The 23274-nt window shown below is 37.1% G+C and overlaps 1 protein-coding gene across 1 annotated transcript in view; it reads left to right on the forward strand.

Annotated features, from left to right (window-relative positions):
- Positions 1-23274, forward strand: part of USP45 (ubiquitin specific peptidase 45) — a 63075-nt gene that overhangs the window by 18468 nt on the left and 21333 nt on the right. The window contains 5 exon segments of the mRNA XM_005871462.2: positions 2524-2624; positions 12632-12774; positions 13169-13384; positions 15631-15641; positions 19805-19892. Of these exon segments, the coding sequence (XP_005871524.1) occupies positions 2524-2624; positions 12632-12774; positions 13169-13384; positions 15631-15641; positions 19805-19892 (559 nt within the window).

The following is a 23274-nucleotide window of genomic DNA, read 5'->3' on the forward strand; positions in this document are numbered from 1 at the left end:
TTGGCTTCCTCCGTCACTGAAGCAAGCAAGCCTCCCTGTTCGCGTCAGCCTCCTGGCTGCTGGCCGCCATCTTGGTTGGCAGTTAATTTGCATATCTCCCTGATTAGCCAATGGGAAGGGTAGCGGAGGTACGGCTAATTACCATGTTTCTCTTTTATTAGATAGGATTTTTATTGATTACAGAGGAAGGGAGAGGGAGAAAGAGATAGAAACATCAGTGATGAGAGAGAATCATTGATTGGCTGCCTCCTGCACACCCCCACTGGGGATCAAGCCCTCAACCTGGGCATGTGCCTTGACCAAGGAATCGAATGGTGACCTCCTGGTTCATATAGATAGATGCTCAACCAGTTAGCTACACTGGTCAGGCTCCCATCTAATTCTTAAACGTTAAAAAGATTAACAATTTCAATAGAAAATTTCACTAATTTGGATTAAAGAGAGGCCAGCCTGAACTAGGGTAAAACCTAAGAAACTGAAAAAAGAAAGGAATATTGTAGATTTGATCATTTAATTATGGCTTAAAAAGTGTTGCTAAATAGTGGATTTGGTACTGCTTTAATCAATAATAATAATTAGCACAGTAGTTTCTTATCTTTGAATTCATGTCAGAGTCACGCACACAGTAGAATTTTAAAAGCCCAGGGGTGCCAGTGGTCCCCTCTGAAATCAGGGCTTTTGTATCTTTAAGTTCCATAGGTGATTCTTATGCCTAAGCAAGAATCTGATTTAACACTTAAAAGTTAATGTATGAATGACTGCTTTTTAAAGTGTCTCAGTTTGTCATATGTAAAAATAAAATCTTATACTTCTGTAAAGTTATTTATTTTTAAAATGATAATACTTTTTGGATTGTTGTGAGGAATTAAACCATAAAATACATTTAAAGCACTTAGAACAGTGCCTGGCTCATAGTATATGCTCAATTAAAAATATTTTTTTTTACTTCTAATGAAAACAAGTAGAATTAAGTTATTTTGAGCTGTCTTCTTTTCTCCAACTCCACTGCCATTGTGCAGCTTTTATTGACATTTTCTTTTTGTACTCTTAAAGTTACAGTATATTTTATAACAAGTAAACATTAAATTGCAATGTCAGTAAAAATTTCTTGACATTTCAACATCTTTAAAATGAGCAATTATATTTTATTATTTTTGACAATAGTTACATTCGTAAATATAGAGCATCTATCACATAAGCCTGGTAACTGTTATTAAATTGTTTAAATTCTTTATCGAAAAGACATTTGGGGATGTTTTCTGTGACTCATTTCCTTCATGGATTTATCTTGGTATCTATTTTTGTGTATAAGTGAGAGAGGGGACACTCAGTAAATATTTGACTATAAATACTCTTTAGGAAAGGAACCTAAATCTAGTTTACAGCCATTGATCCCAGGACCATTAATAATTATAAGAAGATTGTGAATATATAAGTTAGTGTTAGTACAACACATTACATTTATCAAATTTTCATTGCTTTCAAACACATGTTTTTATTTGATCTTTGGATCTCATGAAGATAAAGGGAACAGGTAATGATAATATATAGAAGAAACCTTTATTAGTACTGTATGCATTAATGAGTAAACTTAGTGGAGGTTGGTTTTCTGAAAAGGTATGCATTTTTGGAAATCATTCCCTAACCCAATCTTTCCAATTAAACCTCAAACAAAATAAAACACTAATGTCAGCCAGTCTTCCCCATCTCTATAAGTGGAACTAAGTATTCAAGCCAGAAGCCTGGCAGTGTTGTTTTCTTTCCTTTTTTATCTTGTTTTATTTTTTAACCTTTTAACAATAGTAGACAAATAGTATAATGAATTTTTCCTCTATATCCATGACCCAGCTTTAAATATTACTAACTCTCAGCTAGTCTTGTTTTATTTAAACCAGGATTTCTCAATCTCAGTACTAGTGTCATTTGGGCTGATAATTCTTGGTTGTAAGGGGACTGTCCTGTACGTTATAGGATGTTTAGCAGCATCCCTGGCCTCTCTACCCACGGATGTCAGTAGCAGCTTCCCCAGGGTAACAACCAAAATGGTCTCAAAATATTACCAAATGTCTTCTAAGGGCAAAATTGCTCCCGTTTGAGAATCACTGACGTACCCCCATCCACTTCTCCCTTCTCATGTCTATACCTGAAAATATATGAGATAAATCTGTTCATTGTTTTCAAGATCCACTGATCTGCTTCTATTCCCGATACCCTCTAATTTGATATTAGTCAGAGTGGTGTTTTTATATTTAAAGTGGATAATATCACTTTCCTGCTTGAAAACACCTCATGGCGTTCCATTGCACTTAGGATAAACTACCAAAACTTTAATTGAATAATAAGGTTCAGTATTAACTGTCCACTGCTTATTTCTCTTGATTTTCCTGGTGCCTCACCCTTTGTACCTACCTCCCTTACTCTCATAATTGAAAGACAAAAGCAGGTAAGTGCCAACTTTATTACCTCATGTGCAAAATTATTGAAGATACTTTCAGAATTTGCTTAAATGTTATATGTTTTCAGGTGTTACGAGTGTGATGAAAAATTATCAACACATTGTCATAAGAAGGTTTTGGCTCAGATAGTTGATTTTCTCCAGAAACATGTTTCCAAAACACAAACAAGTAAGTTAAGCAATTGCTAAGGAAATTTGTATTAAATTACACTATTTTATATTTCATATAAAGAATTCGTAAATTCATACAGAGTACCTTAGATTTTACAGTTACCTCTCAGTTCAGGTGCCATGCATTCTTCCATAGCTACCTTGTGTCGTATTTACAGTATATTACCAGTAATGAGAAGCTGGTGAGGGTAGTGACTAGATTCTGGGCTTTTGAGTCAGACAGTGCTGAGTCTGAGTTTTGGCTCCACCATCTCTGTAGCTTTTACTCCTTAGTTTTCTTACTTAAAAAATTAGGATAATAATTCTATCATGTGCAGTTATTGTGAGACTTAGAGATATTTTCTAAAGATTTAGAAATCATGTATGTAAAAATGCTTGTTTAATGCCTGATGCATATTTATGAAATATCTGTTACTTGTGCTGTAATTATAGTGCAGTCCTGACACTACCTGGTATTAGACAGATTAAGGGCTCAGTGCCCCCACAAGACACCCTCACTTCACTCACCATTCTCAAGCTCAGGAGTTATCAAACCACCCACATTTTTTAACAGCTGGCTACAAATTCAGGGGTTTCTACTACCCTCTTAGGTTCAGAAATTTACTACAATGACTCAGAGAACTCAGGAAAGTGCTAACCTTACAATTACAGTTTTATTACAGAAAAAAAAAAAAAAAAGCTACAAGTCAGGACTAGCCAAAAAAAAGAAAAGACACATAGAGTGGGTCTGGGAAGGTCCCAAACATGAAGCTTCTGTATCTTCCTGTGGAGTCAGAAAGCATCAACTTCCTGACACACTGATGTGTAACAGTACACAGAGTATCGTTAACCATGGAAGCTCACCAGAGCTTTGATGTCCAGAGTTTTTATTAGAATTTCATTGAATAAGCTTTTGCTACATGATTTAACTCAGTCTCCAGGACACCAAGCCTCTAATCACAAGGTTGGCCTTTCTGGCTTGACTGGCTCCCATCCTGAGTCATTTCATTAGCATAAACTGGGCACCCACAGTGAGTGTAAAAGGCACCTAATTAATTTCTTAACATAAACTATCAATTACTGTAGATATCCAAGGATTTAGTGGGTACTTCTCAGGAACCTGGGGCAAAGGCAGGCAAGTTCTTTATTATATAGTAGTAATGTATTACATATATGTTTTTATTGATTTCAGAGAGAGGAAAGGGGTGGGAGAGAGAGAGATAGAAATATCAGTGATGAGAGAGAATCATCAATCGACTGCCTCCTGCACACCCCCTACTGGAGATGGATCCCGCAACCTGGACATGTCCCCTGATTGGGAATCGAACCGTGACCTCTTGGTTCATGGGTTGACACTCAACCATTGAGCAACACCAGCTGGGCGATGTATTATATATTATATACTTTGTTATCTGACATATAAACAATATATAATACATGTTACTATAAATTAAGAGTAAGAGGGAAACAGTTTCTTCATTCAGAAATATTAAGTCCCTGCTACATGCTAGGTTTTATACTTTATTTGGTACTAGGGGCCCAGTGCACTAATTCGTGCAACTTGAAAGGAACTGTGTGGTGCAAGGCTGCGGTGGGCACAGGGGCAGGTCTCAGTCCATCCTCCCCACCCCCGCCCGGCCCCTCCTGCTTCAGCCCCTGGTCCCCTGTCTGATGGCAGCCCCACTCCCGCTGCCGCTGCCGCCACCACTACCACTCCCATGCACTGATGGCGCCGGCCCTGCTCACACCCGCTGACAGCGCAGAGCAATTGGGGCCGGCACCAGCAGCAGGTATGAGCAGGGCCGGCACCGGCAGCAGGTGTGAGCGCGCAGGAGCAAAGAATTTTCAGTAACCACCAGAAGCTCACCCCAGTGATAGTGACCAGCACCCCACCTTGGTCTGGCGCCACAGCTCACCTGCTCCACCATCCCGCTGTGGCCGATGCCCATGGGGAGCGGGCCTAAGCCAACAGTTGGACATCTCCTAAGGGCTCCTGGGCTGCCAGAGAAATGTCTGACTGCCAGTTTAGGCCTGATCCTCCGGGGAGCTTTGCTGTATTTTCTGTAGCCCAACATAGATTGTATTTGTTAACTATTATTGCTCTGAGATAGTAATGGTGAAGAAATTAGAGGAGGAACTAGAGAAAGTAAATTCAGGTTCCTGGCCAGTAGAAGAAATGATTAATTTTATCACATTTATTCAACAAACATTTATTGAAATCTTATTCTGTCATCTCCAATTATGCTCAAATCAAGAATCAGGAAAAATATGGTGTTGGTAGACATTTAATACTTCAGGAACAGAGATGTGGGTCTCAGGGCTGTCTCCTGAAAACTGCACATGAAATGTGTTCTGTTGGCTATAATAATATATATGTGGGTATGATGCTAAGGTGGCAAAAGTACGATTGTAGAAATTATTTTTTTGTATTTTTCACCTAAGAGGTTCCTTGAGATTAAGAACAAAGCCAGTCTGATTCCATTTAATTTTATACATATCTTGAGTATTTATTGTTGTAAGGGATGTAAGGAAGGGAGATTGGGATAATATGGTAGAAAGCACATGGGCTTTTAGTCAGGCAGTCTGGCATTCACATTGGACTCTTTCAATCACTGGCTATGTGATGTGGGCTAGATTATAGTTGGTCTGAGCCTCATTTTCCTCAGCACTTTTTCCCCTCTTTCCCATGGGCCTCAAGAAATAGAGATGATAAAACAGTTCCTGCCCTAAAGAAGTTTAAGATCTGAAAGAGGTGGTGAGATAAAAAATATTGATCATGTGGTGTGCAGGAGGCAGCTGATCCATGTTTCTCTCATTCCCTTTCCCTTCTTCTCTCAAAATAAAAATAAAAATAAATCTTTTTTTAAAAAGTGATGATAATGAAAGCAGAGTATAATTTGTATTTTGAGAGATGTTTACACAAAGTCCTTTAGATATTCAAAGAGGGATGTAACATTCAGTTGAAAGAAATTCAGAAATCTGGGATGAGTTGGCTTCCACGTTGACCTTTAAAGGATGAACTTTGGGTGGGTCCAGATTAGATAAAAAGTTATTTCAGGTGTGGAAAGGACCCATGCAAGCTTTAATTGTGTTTAGGGAAACATGGGTAGCACCTGAAATGATGGGAAACAGGTTCTTGAGGGAATTTGAGAGCTTGTAGAGCTTTTAAAGCTGGAGAGAGATGTAGTTCTGAATTCAAGGTTTCCAGAAGTTCACGGGCAAAATGGGGTTATCTTTGTTTTCCAAGCTACAGGATGTCGCAGGCAAGTTTGGTATAACATAAGATCCCTTGGTATTCTAGAAGTAAGTTTTTTGGGATAGTAATTTTCCATATTCTTTATTGCATGAAGCTTTTGTAATTTTTGTAAAATATTTTAAAAATCAAATGTGAAAGTTGCTATTGAGGTTTGTAAGAATGCTGGATATGATTATGCAGCGACTTTAAATTATCAATGTGAAGACTAGAAATATAAAAACTATCAATGTGAAGACTAGAAATATAAAAACGTCCATATATGTATGTAATTCAAAAAATATCTATCTATATATTGTATTTAGATAGAAGAATAAAAATGATGTTTAAAGATTGTTTTTATATTTTGCACTAAGTAAAAATAACTTTACTGAGAGGAAAGTCCATACCTGTACTTTAAACATGTTTTTAAGTTATGCAGTGCCTGAGCGAATGCCTAATATATCTAAATTATCTTCTCTACACAGAGAATCTAGGCTTCATCCATCTCTTAAACACAACTAGCTCAGTGGACCTTAGCTTTTGGGTTGGTAGCCCATTAGACACTTAAGATATTATTGAGGACTTAAAAGAGCTTTGGTTAGATAGTTTATAAATCAATACTTATCGTAATAGAAATTAAAACTAAGAAAACTAAAATATTAATTCACTGAAAATTAGCAATAATTTCATGACATTTGAACACAAATAACATTTTTAAGAAAGAACTATTTTTTCAAAATAATACAAATGTAGTAAGTGGCATTGTTTTACATTTTTACAAATCTCTTTAGTGGTTGGCTTAATAGAAAACAGCTGGGTTCTCATACCTACTGCATTCAATGTGCTATCACATGGAGTGTAGCCTCTAGAATACTGCATTTATTATTGATATAATTGAGAATGAATGGAAGCAAACATTTAAACAAGCAACTAACATCATAGTCTTATAAAGTACTTTTGACCTTACGAACCCGGAAAGGAGGATGGTGTCTTCAGGAGGTTGTTTTCAGATTCACTTTCAGAACTGCTGACTTAGCACATTTCTATTTTCTGTCTTCAGCCTTCCTTGCCCTAAGGCTCACTCAAATCCTACTCCAAGTACACGTGCCCAATCCTTTGTCTTATCTCCTTTCTTCTATGCAGCGTACCTTAGAATGAAATAATACAGGGTTTTGTGGTGTTTACTAGTAGCTTTCATGTGTTTGTGTATCTTATTTATAAAACTGAACGTTCCTTGAGGATTGTACCCTGGCTTATATTCTTTTTGAGGTGGCTAAGCAGTAAATACTTGCTGAATTGAACTGAACTAGCATGTAATCAGTTTATACTGGAGAAGTAGATAAGCTTTGCATTTTTTCCCAAAATAACCGCTGAATATTAATATCAAATTATTTATTCATTCAGGTTGTTTTTTTTTTACATTTGCACTTCTAGCCAATCGTTGTGCTAGCTATTGGAGATATAGTAGTGAATGAGACAGATTTATTTCTCAGTTCCTGCCATTATTGATCTTTTGGTCCAGTAAGGGATATTGATACATCACACTTAATTATAATTGCCTGTGAAGGAGTAAGTACAGGGGGCTGTGAGAACACTTGGGAGTAGTCTCTATCCTAGACTGGAGGAACATTTTATGTAGAGGAAGACCTTTCTAAGCCAAGAGCTGAAAGATATCTAGAAATCAGCTAGGCAAAGAGGCTCGGGGTTATGTGTTTCAGAGAGAGGAATAGCTCTTTGGTGAGGGAGCTTGATAGGTTCAGGGAATTTTATAGAGCTGCAAGGTTGAGTTTTGTGTATTAGGGAATGGTGAGAGGTGAGACTCTAAAGGTAAATAGGAAGATATTAAAGGGCCTTGTAAGTGTAGTTTATCCTGTAGGCAGTGAGGAACCACTAATTTTTTAAAAAATATATATTTTATTGATTTTTTACAGAGAGGAAGGGAGGGGGATAGAGAATTAGAAACATCCATGAGAGAGAAACACCGATCAGCTGCCTCCTGCACACTCCCTAATAGGGATGTGCCCGCAGCCAAGGTACATGCCCTTGACCAGAATCGACCCTGGGACCCTTGAGTCCGCAGGCTGATGATCTATCCACTGAGCCAAACCAGTTAGGGCAGGAACCACTAATTTTAAGTGGAGATATGGATGATTAGTTTTGTATTTTAGAAAAATTTTGTGTCTACAGTGTGGAGATAGATAGGAATGCCTTTGTATGTATACCTGCCCATTCATGTGGCAATATCAGTTTAAGACACGATCAAATAAAGATTTCTAAGACTAATGGTTAATGGAATTTTAAGAATAAACAGGTGGGGTAATGTTTGGTTCCAAGGTAAAGGAGTCTTGGGGCAGCAAGTTTTTCCTTTTTAAAGATTAAACTTCTTTTCAGCTGTAGAAATGAGCAAATTACATTAATACTACATGACTGGTTTAGGTAATTGCATTAAACAGTTGAGGGAACCCCAGTGCAGGTTCCCAGAAGAATGCTGACAGCTGTGTGGATTTCACATCTGATGCTACGATTTGCTTTAAAAAAAAAAAAATCCCTCCACACCCTCCCTTTCAAACACATACCAGAAAACTAAAAACAACCAATAAAATCCTCACATATAACACAAAATTGAAAAAGAGCAAGAAAACTTTCTTGTGAGACCCCCCAGAAATATATATTATTAAAAAGTGGATCGAGCCCTAGCTGGTTTGGCTCAGTGGATAGAGCGTCGGCCTGCGGACTGAGGGGTCCCGGGTTCGATTTCGGCCAATGGCACATGCCTGGGTTGCGGGCTCAATCCCCAGTTGGGGGGCGTGCAGGAGGCTGCCAATCATTGATTCTCTCTCATCATTGATGTTTCTCTCTCCCCCTCTCCTTTCCTCTCTAAAATAAATAAAACAAATGATAATCAGAATTTTGTATAATTTGTCTTTTTAATGCTGTTGCAGCTTTGTCCTTTTAATTATGCTATACTTTAAAACATTTTGAAGTTCAGTCCTTGGTGCATTTGGCTCTGTGTTTATGAAGAAAGAGTTCTTAAAGTGAATAAGATCTAGAATCACTGCTAGATTGAGAAAGCTTTGTTGTCTCTCAAAACAAAATGATCAGTAATCATTCTTTAGTAGAAGTAATAAATTGCTTTTTATTAAAACATACTTGTTTGTATGTCAGATAATTGAGAGACTGATTCTCAGACACCCTAGTTTTCATCTAGAATCTTAAACTTTCAAGTTGACAGTTTCTTAGTGAGTAAATGTACATGTATGCTTCGTTTCTAAAGTTTTACTAAGATATTCTCATGCGTTTAAGGCTTACTATCTCTGTGCTGTTCACTATGTACCAATTCCTTATACTGTAGCCATAAATCCTAAGCAGTATTTATAGGTAGTGGTTCAGTGGACATTTGTTAAATCAATTGAGTTTGAATTGTTACATTTTATAAATGTGCTATTTAGTAAAATGAAAAACTTGCGCTTTAGATAAAACAAATGTAAATAGTTATTAGAAAATGTCATTTTATTTTCTCATTAAATTATCTGATCTATTTAATATTCAAGTTCAGTGGCATAATTAATTTTGAATATGTTCTCACAGACTTATATGTAAAAGTCAACAAATAGATCCTTGCCACTTGTGTGAAGTAGCCATTTAACCATGAAGTAAACTTTTTGTATTGCCACTGCCCTGTGGATATGTTCTCTCTGGCAGTGCTGTCCATATTTGGTGGCCCTGCATGGAGAGCCAGGTGGTGCTGAAAAGCATCACACAGTGAAGCATGGATATATCTAGGTTCGACATTTGTCATCCCTTACTGCTGAAGGGAAGGGTAGAATCTGTTTTTCCATATGTTTATGCTTTTTTTTTTGCCTGCAGTTTTGTCCAGATGGTCTTATGAACATTGTTTACTTTAGGATGTTATCCCAGATGTTTTGAAATCTAATGGGTAAATGTAGTACACAGATACATAAGTAATTTGCATGCTATGGTTTAAAAATGCGATATGTTTTTATAAGATTATAATAAAATTTCTGGAAGTATTTTCCCAAATGAATAAGAAATGTGTGTTAAATATGTAATATATTTATATATAGTTAATATAATCGATATAGTTTAGATCTCCTAATCACTCTGTTTTTATGTTAATAAGCTAAAAAATATGGCAACATTTATTAACTAAAGGAAATACTTTTGAAGAGCCATATTTGTTCAGGGTTGCATATACCCAGATTTGTAAGAATGTTGTCCTACTATCTTTTATAATTCTTCTCATTGTACATAAATCACCGAAGAGAAATTAGTTGGTAAATGACAATGAATTTATAATGAAAAGGTTACCATTATGATTGTGGGCAAATCACTTAACCTGTTGGAGACTGAGTTTTGTAAATATAAAATCAGAACAACCTCATGCCAAAAAAAAAAATGGACTAATGCTTGGATTTAATTATTCTTTCATCTTAAATCTCTTATAAATCACTATGAAACCATGTAGTGGCAATAGCTATAGTGAGAACCTGAAACCTGCCGATTCCAGCTCCAGTTGGAATCTCAGATATAATAATGAAGAGGTGGGCTGCTCTTGTTTACAAACCCAGCCAGGATCACTATGGGGCTTCTTGTTTGTGTAATGCTTCCTAAGCACTGACTGGCATTTGTCACTTGCAAGTTTGAATACTGTCTGGCTTTCTCTTGCTGCCTCTTTTCTCCATGCCTGGCCTCCGCATTTCAGTGACCTCCTCTAATTGTACCAGCCTTTGCCGCTAAGCTCTGTGTTCTTAACACAGTGAAGAACAAGAAAGATCTCTTCTCCTGCCCTCCAGATAGTACAATAAGTAATAAGAATTAAATTGGAAAGAAAAATCTTTTCCATGCAATCAGTTTGCTTAATGATAGAAACATCTTAGAAGCCACCAATACATTTTTTCTCAATGAGATATTTTCACATTTTCAAAAGAAAAACCAAGAAATTATGAAAACTACAAAGTCAGTATAAAAGGCAAAACTTGTATTAGCAATTCAGAAAATCCAATCAGAAATAAGAGATAAACTTGAGGGGGAAAAATTCAGAAAGTACAGGGAATGATTAAAGAGAAGAAAAAAAGTGAGAGCAGATCAGCAGTAGACATGAAGAATAGCTCACGAAGATATGTATTCTGGCACAAATAATTTTTGGTGACTTGCTGGACTGTTTTTCACACACACAGTGCTTACCATGCCAACTACTTTGCAAATAGCAGATCATTTAATCCTTATGAAAAGTCCATGAGAAAATGTGTTAGTAACCTCACTTGATTGATACTGGAGCCCCATCTATTGAGGCCTTATTTTTTTGGGGTGGGGGCCAAAAGTCAAAGGTGCCAAATCAAGCTTTGTTTGAACCAATAGCATGTGGGTGACATCACTCTGCCAGCATCCAAGACTAAAGTTTCTCTTTATGGTGTTTTCTTGCCCCTGTCCTGAGAACAGGGCCACCTCCACCTCTGTTCATCCCCCGTAATGCTTCTGTAGAGAGGGCAGGGTGGGGAGCTCATCAGAGATATGGAAGGCTACAAGTCTACTCTATTTGCTGTTTAATCTTGTAGTTTTTCATTTATATTGACTTTTTATTATGTATGTTCTCCCCAACATCACACCCCTGTGGAAGAAGGAGCATTCATCTGATTATAGGGTCAAACAGCCAAGCATTTAGCAGTTAATTGGCAATGCAAGGCAGCATGTCAGTATTAGATGAGTAAAATACTGTATATAATTGTAAAGAACTACACAATCTGAGGGTTAAAAGGGATTTAAAAGAACATTCAGTTGAAACCAAAAGATTTGAGAACCTGGGACTTTCCTGTCAAACTTCAAATAATAATGATTCAGAAAATAATCTGTTAAATAGGTATAATTGTGTTAGTTCATGAGTGTTAAGAATTGTTCTTCATTTTCATATTGTTATTAAACATTATACTATAATTTTCAAATTTGCATTAATTATACAAGTTAGTAAACCCAAAACATACACTCAATGTACTATACACTTAGGTATTTTAGCTTTTACATTATAATTCTGTTAACTTTTAACTTTTTATTTGGCATTTTTAAATATAGAAAAGTTGCAAGAATACCAAAAAAATTGCCATTGTATAGTGATTTTCTAATTTCATAATTTCTTTTGTTTATTAGTTGGCATTCTCTTGTAAGGAAATTTTCTCCCTTTCATCCCCATTTTAAAATTTATTATTAGAATCACTTTCATTTTATTCAGTGAATAATCTGCTAGTGCCCTTTTTTAGTTTTATATTCAAACTGTCCCATATTGGACCTGTGGGAACCTATTAGAAATGGCACCTGTGTATTTTGACATATTCATCACTTTTTTGGGAGCACTTCCTTATTTTTTGGCACAACAATAATATGATAGGCTCATTTGGCCTCTTTGCTGCCCTAGGTTAAGAATCAGCCTTTTCTTCAAGGAATGTACATTTCTTTTAGTAAGGGATGGTATTTAGAAACCAAGATCTGGATCTCTTGCACTCATTTTTTAACTTTACTCGTTTATATTTAATTTTTAATTAATCTGGAGTTTAATCTGCAATGCGGTGTGAGGTACAGATGTGTAAATTAACATGAATTAAAATAAAGTGCTTTAGCAGTAAGATACAAAACTCAAGACAGTTATTTGTATTCCTGTCCTTCAGGAGTACTGATTCAGGGGAAACAGCTTATTTAATGTCAAATAATGTATTTAAATGATGTTAAATGGTATGTACTTAATTTTACATTTCATGTCAGTTATGTTTTCTCTCACTTAGATGCATTTTCTAGAATTATAAAACTTTGTGAAGAAAAACATGAAACAGATGAAAAAAAGAAGGGAAAAAAAGGCAACAGTGTAACATCTGTAAAAGGAATTACGAATTTAGGAAATACTTGCTTTTTTAATGCAGTTATGCAGGTAAGAGGCATCCGAAAGCTTTGTAAAATGTCAAAGATCATTTTAATTAATTTATATTTGTTTGCACACCTGTAGCCTGTCAAATGACTACTAAATATTCATCTAGAAATTTGTTTTCTTTTCGTTTGTTTTAGGCTATTTTTAGCCATCGTCATACACATATATAAACCTTCCTTTTCCATAGTGCTTCTTAAATGTCTTCTCTGTATTTTACCATGGCTCTATCAGTAACTATGATATTTATTAATTGTAAAATGTACTCAATAAATTTTTTAAAGTTAAAAAACGTTTCCTATGCAAGATGAAATTTGAAACTTAGAAAGAGTACTGTAATTTATTCCATAAAATCAGAGGCATAGTATACCTGAATCAGAAGACTTTTGTTTTCTTTTAGAACTTGGCACAGTCTTACATTCTTATTGAACTGATGAATGAGATTAAAGAAAATGGTACAATACTCAAGATTTTCCCTTCCTCAGACTCTCAGATGGATCCATTAATGGTGGAACTTTCAAGCCCTGGACCATTGACCTCAGCCTTGGTCCTGTTTCTTCACAGCATGAAGGAAACTGACAAAGGATCGCTGTCTCCTAAAGCTCTCTTCAATCAAGTGACCCTCAACCAACTGAGCCACATCAGCCAGAGCAGGGAGTTTGACTTTTGTTGAGTAAAATGTCTAGGGCTCCTGTTTTGTAGTTACTGTTGACATTTGCTTAAATATAGTATTTTTGTTCTTTAAAGATAGATTAATTTTAATAGTGAACATCTAAAGGTTTTTTTGAAGCCTAATCTGATCATAGGTTTTTAAGCTAATGAGGAGGGAAAAAAGCAACCTTTGACATTCAGCAGCTGGCCTGGCACCCACAGTTAGGCCCTGTTATTCAAACAATTTCACAGAATACCAACCCCAGGCTAGGCTACTTTCAATCTAATAAATGAGGCAAAGCAAGGTCACTTCATGATTTCAAATAACCAGGTTGCTCTATTACTTAGAAAATTCTAAACAACCTGTCTGTTGGCCAAAATGATTGAGTGCTGTTTCTTTTCCTTTTTTAAATTTATCTTTATTGCTAAAAGTATTACAGATGTCCCCTTTGTTTTTTTCCCATTAACCCCCTCCACCCTGCATTCCCCCCCCCCAGGCCTTCTGAGTGCTATTTCTTTATTAGTTTATCTTCATTCTCATCTCCCCACACACACCCACATATAAGATTTATTGAGATACCTAATCATAGAATTACCCCCACTTTCTGACACTGTCCAAGCAAGAGCAGATCTCTGCTTGCTTAGCCTCCCTGCTGAATTACCCAACTAGAGCCCCAATCCTATATTGGTTCTTTCAAATATGCTCTTATTAAGACACCCCATGGTTCCCCATGGTTCGTGTTCTCCCTCAGTGCATCAAGCAGTAAACCCACCTTGTTCAACTGCAGGTGTGTTCCTGGTGGTCTTTGGCTGGAGAGCATTAACATTAGTAATAATGATTATAGTTAGAAATTGGTGTGTGTGTGTGTGTGTGTGTGTTTTAGAAGAAGAAAGAGTGTATGAATAGCTCATGATCTGGTTTTCAAAAATACTTAAGAAAGAGTTCTTCTAGAATTTCTTAGCCCACTGTAGTAATCTTAGATTTTTCTTCCAAGGAGACAGTTTTGAAAGACAATATTATTGAAAAAGCAGACTATAAATTCATTGCCTGTTTAGCCCCTTAACATTTTTATGGTAGGTCCCAATGCCCTCTTCTAAAGTGAGGTGAGCCCTGACCAGTATGGCTCGGTTGGTTGGAGTGTCATCCCCGTCCCCATGCACCAAAAAGGGTGGTTCAATTCCAGGTCAGGGCACATACACAGGTTGCAGTTATCCTAGAAGATAACATACTATAATGTTCGAGGATTATATTTGGGATCGCATTTTTACTCATTATGCATAAGGAGAGGGGTATTACTGGGGAAAATAACATTTTAGAAAACAAAACGATGGAATAGAAATTCTAGAATAAAGTGCATTGATCCTTCACCATTTTAAGCTACTTTTGCCCAGCTTTTTGTCTCTCCCCTTTATTTTTTATTTTTTTAAATATATTTTATTAATTTTTTACAGAGAGGAAGGGAGAGGGATAGAGAGCCAGAAACATCGATGAGAGAGAAACATCGATCAGCTGCCTCCTGCACACTCCCCACTGGGGATGTGCCCGCAACCAAGGTACATGCCCTTGACTGGAACTGAACCTGGGACCCTTGAGTCCGCAGGCTGATGCTCTATCCACTGAGCCTAACCGGTTAGGGCTGTCTCTCCCCTTTAAAAGAGAGAGAGATGATATACCAATTTCCCCCCATTCCTTATTTAGCAGTAAAATATTTGGGGGAAAGAAGGGTATGGAGTTTTGCTAATATAAATATAATTTATGATTATTTGTGAAAATGTACAAATATCAAATAGATGAAGAATTTTACTTTTAGGAGAGCACATTAAGGGACAGTTATAAGCAACTAAAAATTGGTGATTTCATTCTTAAGCTAATAGTTTTATTAAGTACTAGTAAAGGGCAGATGATATGAGAATACCTGTGTTTTTGAAGATAAAGCATTTAATTCTAATTTTCATTTTTATATTTTTACATATGAGGGACTAAAGTTTCTTAATACAGTTGAGGGAATTTAGTTGTCATCACTAAAACGAAATAGAACTGTTTGATTTAAAATATATATTTCTGACATAGAGTTGATCATGTTTTTAAAGGATCCATTAATGGTGGAACTTTCAAGCCCTGGACCATTGACCTCAGCCTTGGTCCTGTTTCTTCACAGCATGAAGGAAACTGACAAAGGATCGCTGTCTCCTAAAGCTCTCTTCAATCAGCTTTGTCAGAAGTGAGTGCACCTACATTATTAATATAAGTGATCATGAGTTACAAAATGCTATTGTGTTTATACTTAATATGAGTACTTTCAGTCTTACTGTAACATTGCTATTACTGCCTGGATACCAAGAGGAGGAATTAACATTGTTTAGCTGCAGCTCTGTGGTCTATGAAAATTATATCGTTTTAAAATATATATATACATATTTTTTAATTGATTTCAGAGAGGAAGAGAGGGGGGGAGTGAAATAGAATATTTGATTGGCCGCCTCCTGCACACCCCACACTGGGGATTGAGCCTGCAACCTGGGCATGTGCCCTGACCCGGAATCGAACCATGACCTCCTGGTTCATAGGTTGATGCTCAACCACTGAACCACTGAGCCAGCTGGCCGGGCTGGGAAATTATATCTTATAAAACTCTGAAGAAGTGATTGTTTATCCCCATTTTATATATAAGGAAACTGAGACTTATAGCAGTTGAGTACTTTTACCCCATTTCATAGTGACAAAACCAGGATTCACATAGAGGTCTGTTCTAACTCAGAAGCCCATGATTATGCATTATACACAGACAATACGGTGGTGAAGGCCTTGAACAGGGTGGGAATCGGATGGAAGTGGCAATGGGGGGAAAAAAGGGGGACATCTGTAGTATTTAAAAAATTAAAAGAAGCCCATCATGTAACACAATAAAGTACGAAAATTAGAGAATTGTAAGATCTTAAAAGGTGCTATAATAGATCATCTAACCTAGTTTCTTTATTTTAAAAGATGAGCTTTGAGGCAAATAGAGTTTAAGTGAATTTCTCAAGATGTTACAAAATGTTTAAAAACAAAATATTTGCCCTGCTGGCATGGCTCAGTGGTTGAGCCTCAATCTATGAACCAGAAGGTCATGGCTCGATTCCCTGTCAGGGCACATGCCCAGGTTGGGAGCTCGATCCTGCAGGAGGCAGCAGATTAATGATTCTCTCTCATCATTGATATTTCTCATTCTCCCTTCCTCTTGAAATCAATCAATAAAAATATATTTAGGCCCTAACTGGTTTGGCTCAGTGGGTAGAGTGTCGGCCTGTGGACTGAACAGTCCCTGGTTCGATTCCAGTCAAGGGCAGATGCTAGGGTTGCTGGCTTGATCCCCAGGAGGGGGCGTGTAGGAGACAGCCGATCAATGATTCTCTCTCATCATTGATATTTCTATCTTTCTCTCCCTCTCACATCCTCTCGGAAACAATAAAAATAATTAAAAATATCTATATATATACAAGCCTAAGCAACTTAACAACTGTTCGACCAGTAGCTATGACGCGCACTGACCACCAGGGGGCAGATGCCCAATGCACAGGCATGGAAACATGGAACAGACTGATGAATTTCGGAGGGAAGGGGGAAGCGGGGAGGGCGGGAAGAGATTAACCAAAGACCTTGTATGCATACTAGAAGCCCGGTACCCGGATTTGTGCACCAGTGGGGTCCCTCGGCTTGGCCTGTGGGGATCTGGCCAAAACTGGCAGTCCAACATCCCCTGAGGGGTCCCAGATTGCGAGAGGGCACAGGCCAGGCCGAGGGACCCCACCAGTGCATGAATTTTTACACCAGGCCTCTAGTATCTATATAATAAAAGCCTAAGCGACCATTATGGTGGAATGACCAGAACAACCAGTCACTTTGATGTGCACTGACCACCAGGGGGCAGACGCTCAATGCAGGAGCTGCCCCCTGGTGGTCAGTGCGCTCCCACAGTGGAAGTGCTGCTCAGCTGATAAATGGACACCAGATGCCGAGCCTCTCCCGGACATTCCCCCTGCGCATCCCAGTGGCTGCTGCCACCGTGGGGCTGGGTTGAGTGGGAGCAGCGTGGTGCCCAGCTGGGGCTCCTCCCTGGCTGCCTGCCGCTTCGCGCACTGCTTCATGCTGTGCAGGATCAATGCGGACAGCGGGCTGGAGCCCGATGAGGGGGCTGGAGCCTGACGAGTTGGTGGGTAAGGCCAGGCTGTGGTGACGGGGAGGTTCACTGATCCCCGCAGACCAGGCCAAGGGGCCCCACCAGTGCATGAAGGCCTCTAGTATAAGTATATGTATATGTGTGTATATATATCTCAACAAAATATTTGAGTGCGTGGAAATAAACACATACCATAAAGGTCGTGACTTAACTTTAATGTATGTACTTATTCCTACATCTAGAAAATTGAGAGCTTACTCTGTTGTCAGTACTCGCTAGAATTCAGGTACACAATGTGTCATGTGTTTAAAACGGTCCTTGTCATAGAGCCATAAACTAGTTTAGTCCACAATGAACTAAAATATGTAGAAACAAAATTCTTTAAACATGAACTTGCTTTTTTTTTTTATATCTACACTCTTTAAAGTTTCATTTTAATTTAAGCTCGTTATTTGTGTCATGGTATTGTGTTTTATTATATTTTGTCTCATAGTAGTGTACCAATGTTAATTTGTTTCTAAAAAATGTATTGTGTAAAGAATAGAACACAAACTCTACCCTCTTAAAATGTTTTTGTGTAGCCCTAGCTGGTTTGGCTCAGTGGATAGAGTGTCGGCCTGTGGATTCAAAGGTCCTGGGTTTGATTCCAGTCAAGGGCACATGCCTGGGTTGCAGCTCCATCCCCAGTGAGGGGTGTGCAGGAGGCAGCTCAATGATTCTCTCTCATCATTGATGTTTCTCTTTCTCTCTCCCTCTCCCTTCCTCTCTGAAATTAATAAAAATATACTTAAAAAAATAAAAAAACAAAATGTTTTTGTGTATAATATATTGTTGACTGTAGGTACAATGTTGTACAGCAGATCTCTAGGGCTTATTCATCTTGCTCAACTGAAACCTTATGCCTATTGATTAGCAACTCCACCTTTGCACCTCACTCCAGCCCCTCACAGCTATCATTCATTCCATCCTTTGATTCTGTGCATTTGAGTATTTTAGATTCTTCATATAAATGGAGTCATGCAGTATCTGTCTTTCTGTGACTGGCTTATTTCACTTAGTATAATGTTGCCATCATATTAAATGTAGTCTAAAATATAGAGGGTGTATCGTATGTTTCATTTGCTCGGCAAATGCTGTTTTTTTTTTTAAAGCCTGAGGAACAAAAAGATCCCTGAAAAGCCTCAGAAACATAGATGCCCCATAAAATTAAGAAATTTTTAGGATATATGTACTTTAGAAGTTTGTTTTGGACTCTATCCAAAATAACTGTGTTTTGTATCATTTTTCTAATTTTATAAAGATTTATAAATTGTTAACAAATTATTATTAAAGTAATAGATGCTCATAGATAAAAATTCAAATTATTGCCCTAACTGGTTTGGCTCAGTGGATAGAGAGTCAGCCTGCGGACTGAAAGGTCCCAGGTTCGATTCCGGCCAAGGGCATGTACCTTGGTTTCGGGCACATCCCCAGTCGGAGGTGTGCAGGAGGCAGCTGATCGATGTTTCTAACTCTCTATCCCTCTCCCTTCCTCTCTGTGAAAAATCAATAAAATATATTTTTTAAAAAATTCAAATTATTAGTATGTTTTTTTAAAAAAATATATTTTATTGATTTTTTACAGAGAGGAAGGGAGAGGGACAGAGAGCCAGAAACATCGACGAGAGAGAAACATCGATCAGCTGCCTCCCGCACGCCCCCCACTGGGGATGTGCCCGCAACCAAGGCACATGCCCCTGACCAGAATCGAACCTGGGACCCTTCAGTCCACAGGCCGACGCTCTATCCACTGAGCCAAACTGGCCAGGGCTATTAGTATGTTTTTTATTTTAAAAGTCATTATGCACATATCGACATAAAAATTGTCTGCAACTTGCTTGTTTTGCTTACTGTGTTTTGTATATCTCTCTATATAGTATATGTGGATATAACTGATTTGATTTTACATATTTGTATACAGGGTGGGGGAAAAGTAGGTTTATAGTTGTGAGTATGTGAAACACATATGTGGTTGGCATGTAGTAGTTGCCCAATAAATGATAGCCATATTGTTCTCAGTACACTTAAGGTCTCTTCCTAATTGGAACAGTAATCACATTTTGACTAAGTACAAAAAGAAGTAAATTGAATCTTTGGCTATATGTTATTATAAAGTGATTTAAATATTAATAATATATTGTTGATGAAGTGATCTTTTTTTCTCTCCTGCTGTTTTTAAATCAAAGGGCCCCTCGATTTAAGGATTTTCAGCAACAAGACAGTCAGGAGCTCCTGCATTATCTGTTGGATTCAGTGAGGACTGAAGAAACAAAGGTCAGGTTTCTTTATGTTTATCACATATACTCTTTAAGAAGAGGGTTCGAAACTGAAGGATTTCATTTCTACCATAATTTTTATGTGCGGTTAGGAAGTTAACTTGATTTTTTTTCTCACTATTCTATTTCTTCTCTCTCGCTCTTTTTTTTTTATGTCTTCTACAAGATTATTTTCTTTGACTCTGTCACAACCCCTATTCTTTATTAGTTAATGTTCTTTGGCTATAATTAACAGAAATCAACTAAAACTAGCTTAAATAAAGAAAAGGGATCTAAGAATCCAGGTGAAGGGGGATATAGCTGGGAATGTTTACTACATGATGGTTATGAATCATTGTAAATGGAATTAAAATTTATGTCTTTACATTGTTTTTCTCTGTCATTATCACAAATAAAACAACAAAATCTATCCCTATCATTTATTCTATTTCCCTTCTATTACTTGACTAGAGGCCCAGTGCATGAAATTCATGCATGGGCGCAGTCCCTGGGCCTGGCCGGCGATCAAAGCGCAAGTGTCTGGTGTGGAAGGGCAAGTCCCACCTGATCTCTGAGCCCTGGGCAGCACCTGGGCCTCCGCTCGCACCCGCCTTGGCCTGGCGCCGCCCACTCACCTGTTCCACCATCCTGCCTTGGTCCTGTTCTCGTAGGGGCCCATCGGGGCTGGCAGTACCTCTACTGCTGCCTGCTGCCCCGAGGGGACTTGCATATTAGGCTTTTACTATATAGGATGGCATTCTTTGTTTCAAATTAAATTACTGTTCTGTCATAATGGTACATTGGGATTCACAGTATCTTAAAAACTCAGGCAGTATAGCAAGAAGCATTGGTTTTTGAAAGCTCTTATCTTTCTTCCTCTCTGTGAGGGTTTTAGATGGCGTGGCAAAATTAAAATGTCAAGTGTGTGGATCTGCTCAGTCCTGTGAGCAAGGCGCATTCTTTGTTTCAAATTAAATTACTGTTCTGTCATAATGGTACATTGGGATTCACAGTATCTTAAAAACTCAGGCAGTATAGCAAGAAGCATTGGTTTTTGAAAGCTCTTATCTTTCTTCCTCTCTGTGAGGGTTTTAGATGGCGTGGCAAAATTAAAATGTCAAGTGTGTGGATCTGCTCAGTCCTGTGAGCAAGGCCAGTCTGTTACAGTGGTACCCAGGCTGCATTGTCTGGCCTGGGAACCCACAGCTGTTAGTTGTGTTGCTGTTGTCGTTTGCCACTGCCATGTGTTTTTTGATTGAAGAAAGGCTACACCATTAGGTCTGCCACCAGAATCTTTTAGTAATGATTACACACTACTGATCTCCTTTCATATTGTTTCATCAAAGTCTTTTACAACTATGTTCAGGACTATAATATGCTCTTATTGAATGGAGCACTAAAAGGATCATTTATGCAAAAAATTGTAAGTTTTTTATGTGCAAATAAAATCAGATTTACTATAAGAACTTTTATAAGCAGTCTTTTCCACTTACAAATATATATGCTTCACTTTTTCCCTTTTAATTTGAGCTATCACTAAAGAAATGTTACATTTTTATTATCTTCTCAAAGATATATCACTTTCATACATTATTGGATAGGATTTTTTTAAAGGCACAATACTTCAGCTAACTTAAACTGAGTTTTTTTGCATTCTTCTTATTTTTTTAAAATATATTTCTTTATTTATTTCAGAGAGGAAGGGGGAAGGAGAGAGAGAGAGAAACATGAGTGATAAGAGAGAATCATTGACAGGCCGCCTCCTGCATGTCCCCTACTGAGGATTGAGCCCACAACCCAGGCATGTGCCCTTGGCTGGAATCGAACCCGGGACCCTTCAGTCCACAGACCGACGCTCTATCCACTGAGCCAAGCCAGCCAGGGCTGCATTCTTATTTTTAAAAGAAGTTTAAGATGGAGACTTCGATAGTTGAACTTGGGTAGTGCTAGTTGATTAATGTGCTGCAATTGTTAGTAGCTCCCTGATCTAAGTTTTTTTTTAACCTTAAATAGTTCAAAACATGACTCTTAACAATGAGAGGTTGTAGATGGACCTAAACTCATTTATTTTATTCAACTTGATGAATTACCTATTAATTAACTCTTTAACAGTATAGAGCAGAGAATATACATTTATGGCTATAATACAATAAAAACAAAACAAGTCTAATAGTTTAAAAAGTTAATAATTTAATCAACTTAATTTTTTATACTTTTTTATATTTTAAAGAGTAATATCATAGCTTACATTTTAAAATATAGTAAAAGCTCATTAAATCATTGAAATTCATATCTAAATTAATAAAATGTTCAAATTGGAAAACAAATATACAGACCTCTAATTGAGTTAGAGGTCTATTTCTAGTAACTAGAGAGCCTTTTTACAGTTATTTTAAATAGTTACAGGTGAACATTAGTATTTATTGGAATCTCTCATTTATATGCATTAAATATTTCTCCTACATGGAATTCACACCATTCTAATTTGTTTATTTTAGTTAAAGAAATTATTTTTTTCATAGGTAAGTCAACTTTAGCTTAGGAAGTCCAGATCAAATAGTTTCACATATGAAAACCTGTGATTAAGACATTACTTAAAAAAATACTTTGAAGAATAATGAACAAACATTCTTTTCACCCCATTGTTAAAATGTGAATTAGAGAAGATTAAATTTATCCATTAATTAGGGGCATAATTAGTGTAAAAAATGATTCATTAGCTTAGATACATTTTTATTTTTAGAATATATAGTTTTAATTTATTCTAAAAGTTTTCTGTGAGGTTGGATCTTTCCTAAAATATACGGAAGAGATGTGAAAACATAAACTTTGAGGACATTAATTGATATTCTGGACTTGAGTCATATATTTATATAAGTAAAATAATCTGTGTGGAAGCCAATGTGACCAGTTTAAGAGCTTCTTATATAATAAGGTTTTCTTCATAGACAAGACATTTCATATGGTTTATTTGTGAAATTTTGTCCTGATTAAGGAATACATCATTTTTAGGAACAAAGTGGGAGAGGGAGACAAATGGAGAGAAAAGGGGAGAGAAGGGAAAAGAGGGACAAGTTACTCTAAACCTATAAGAATGAGACTAGGCTGCTTGCTTTTTGTAGACTGAAGAAACACCTTCAAACCCAAGAGAGAACCTAAACATAGGAACTTTGACTGTAATTCCATATTCTCCCCCAAATAAGAAAATTTTTTGTTCATGGAATTTTAGGACTAGATTTAATTTTTAAAAATTCAGTCATTTTATTTTATAGATTAGGGACTGAGATCCAGTGTACCTTGCTGTTTGAAAGTCCTTCTCTTATTAAGATGAGGCTGGAGTTAACTGTTACTAAAACAGATGATATTTAAAAGAACACAGAATACTGCTTTAAAATAATAGA

The sequence above is a fragment of the Myotis brandtii genome, unplaced genomic scaffold (assembly GCF_000412655.1).
Source record: "Myotis brandtii unplaced genomic scaffold, ASM41265v1 scaffold343, whole genome shotgun sequence".
Lineage (NCBI taxonomy): Eukaryota > Metazoa > Chordata > Mammalia > Chiroptera > Vespertilionidae > Myotis > Myotis brandtii.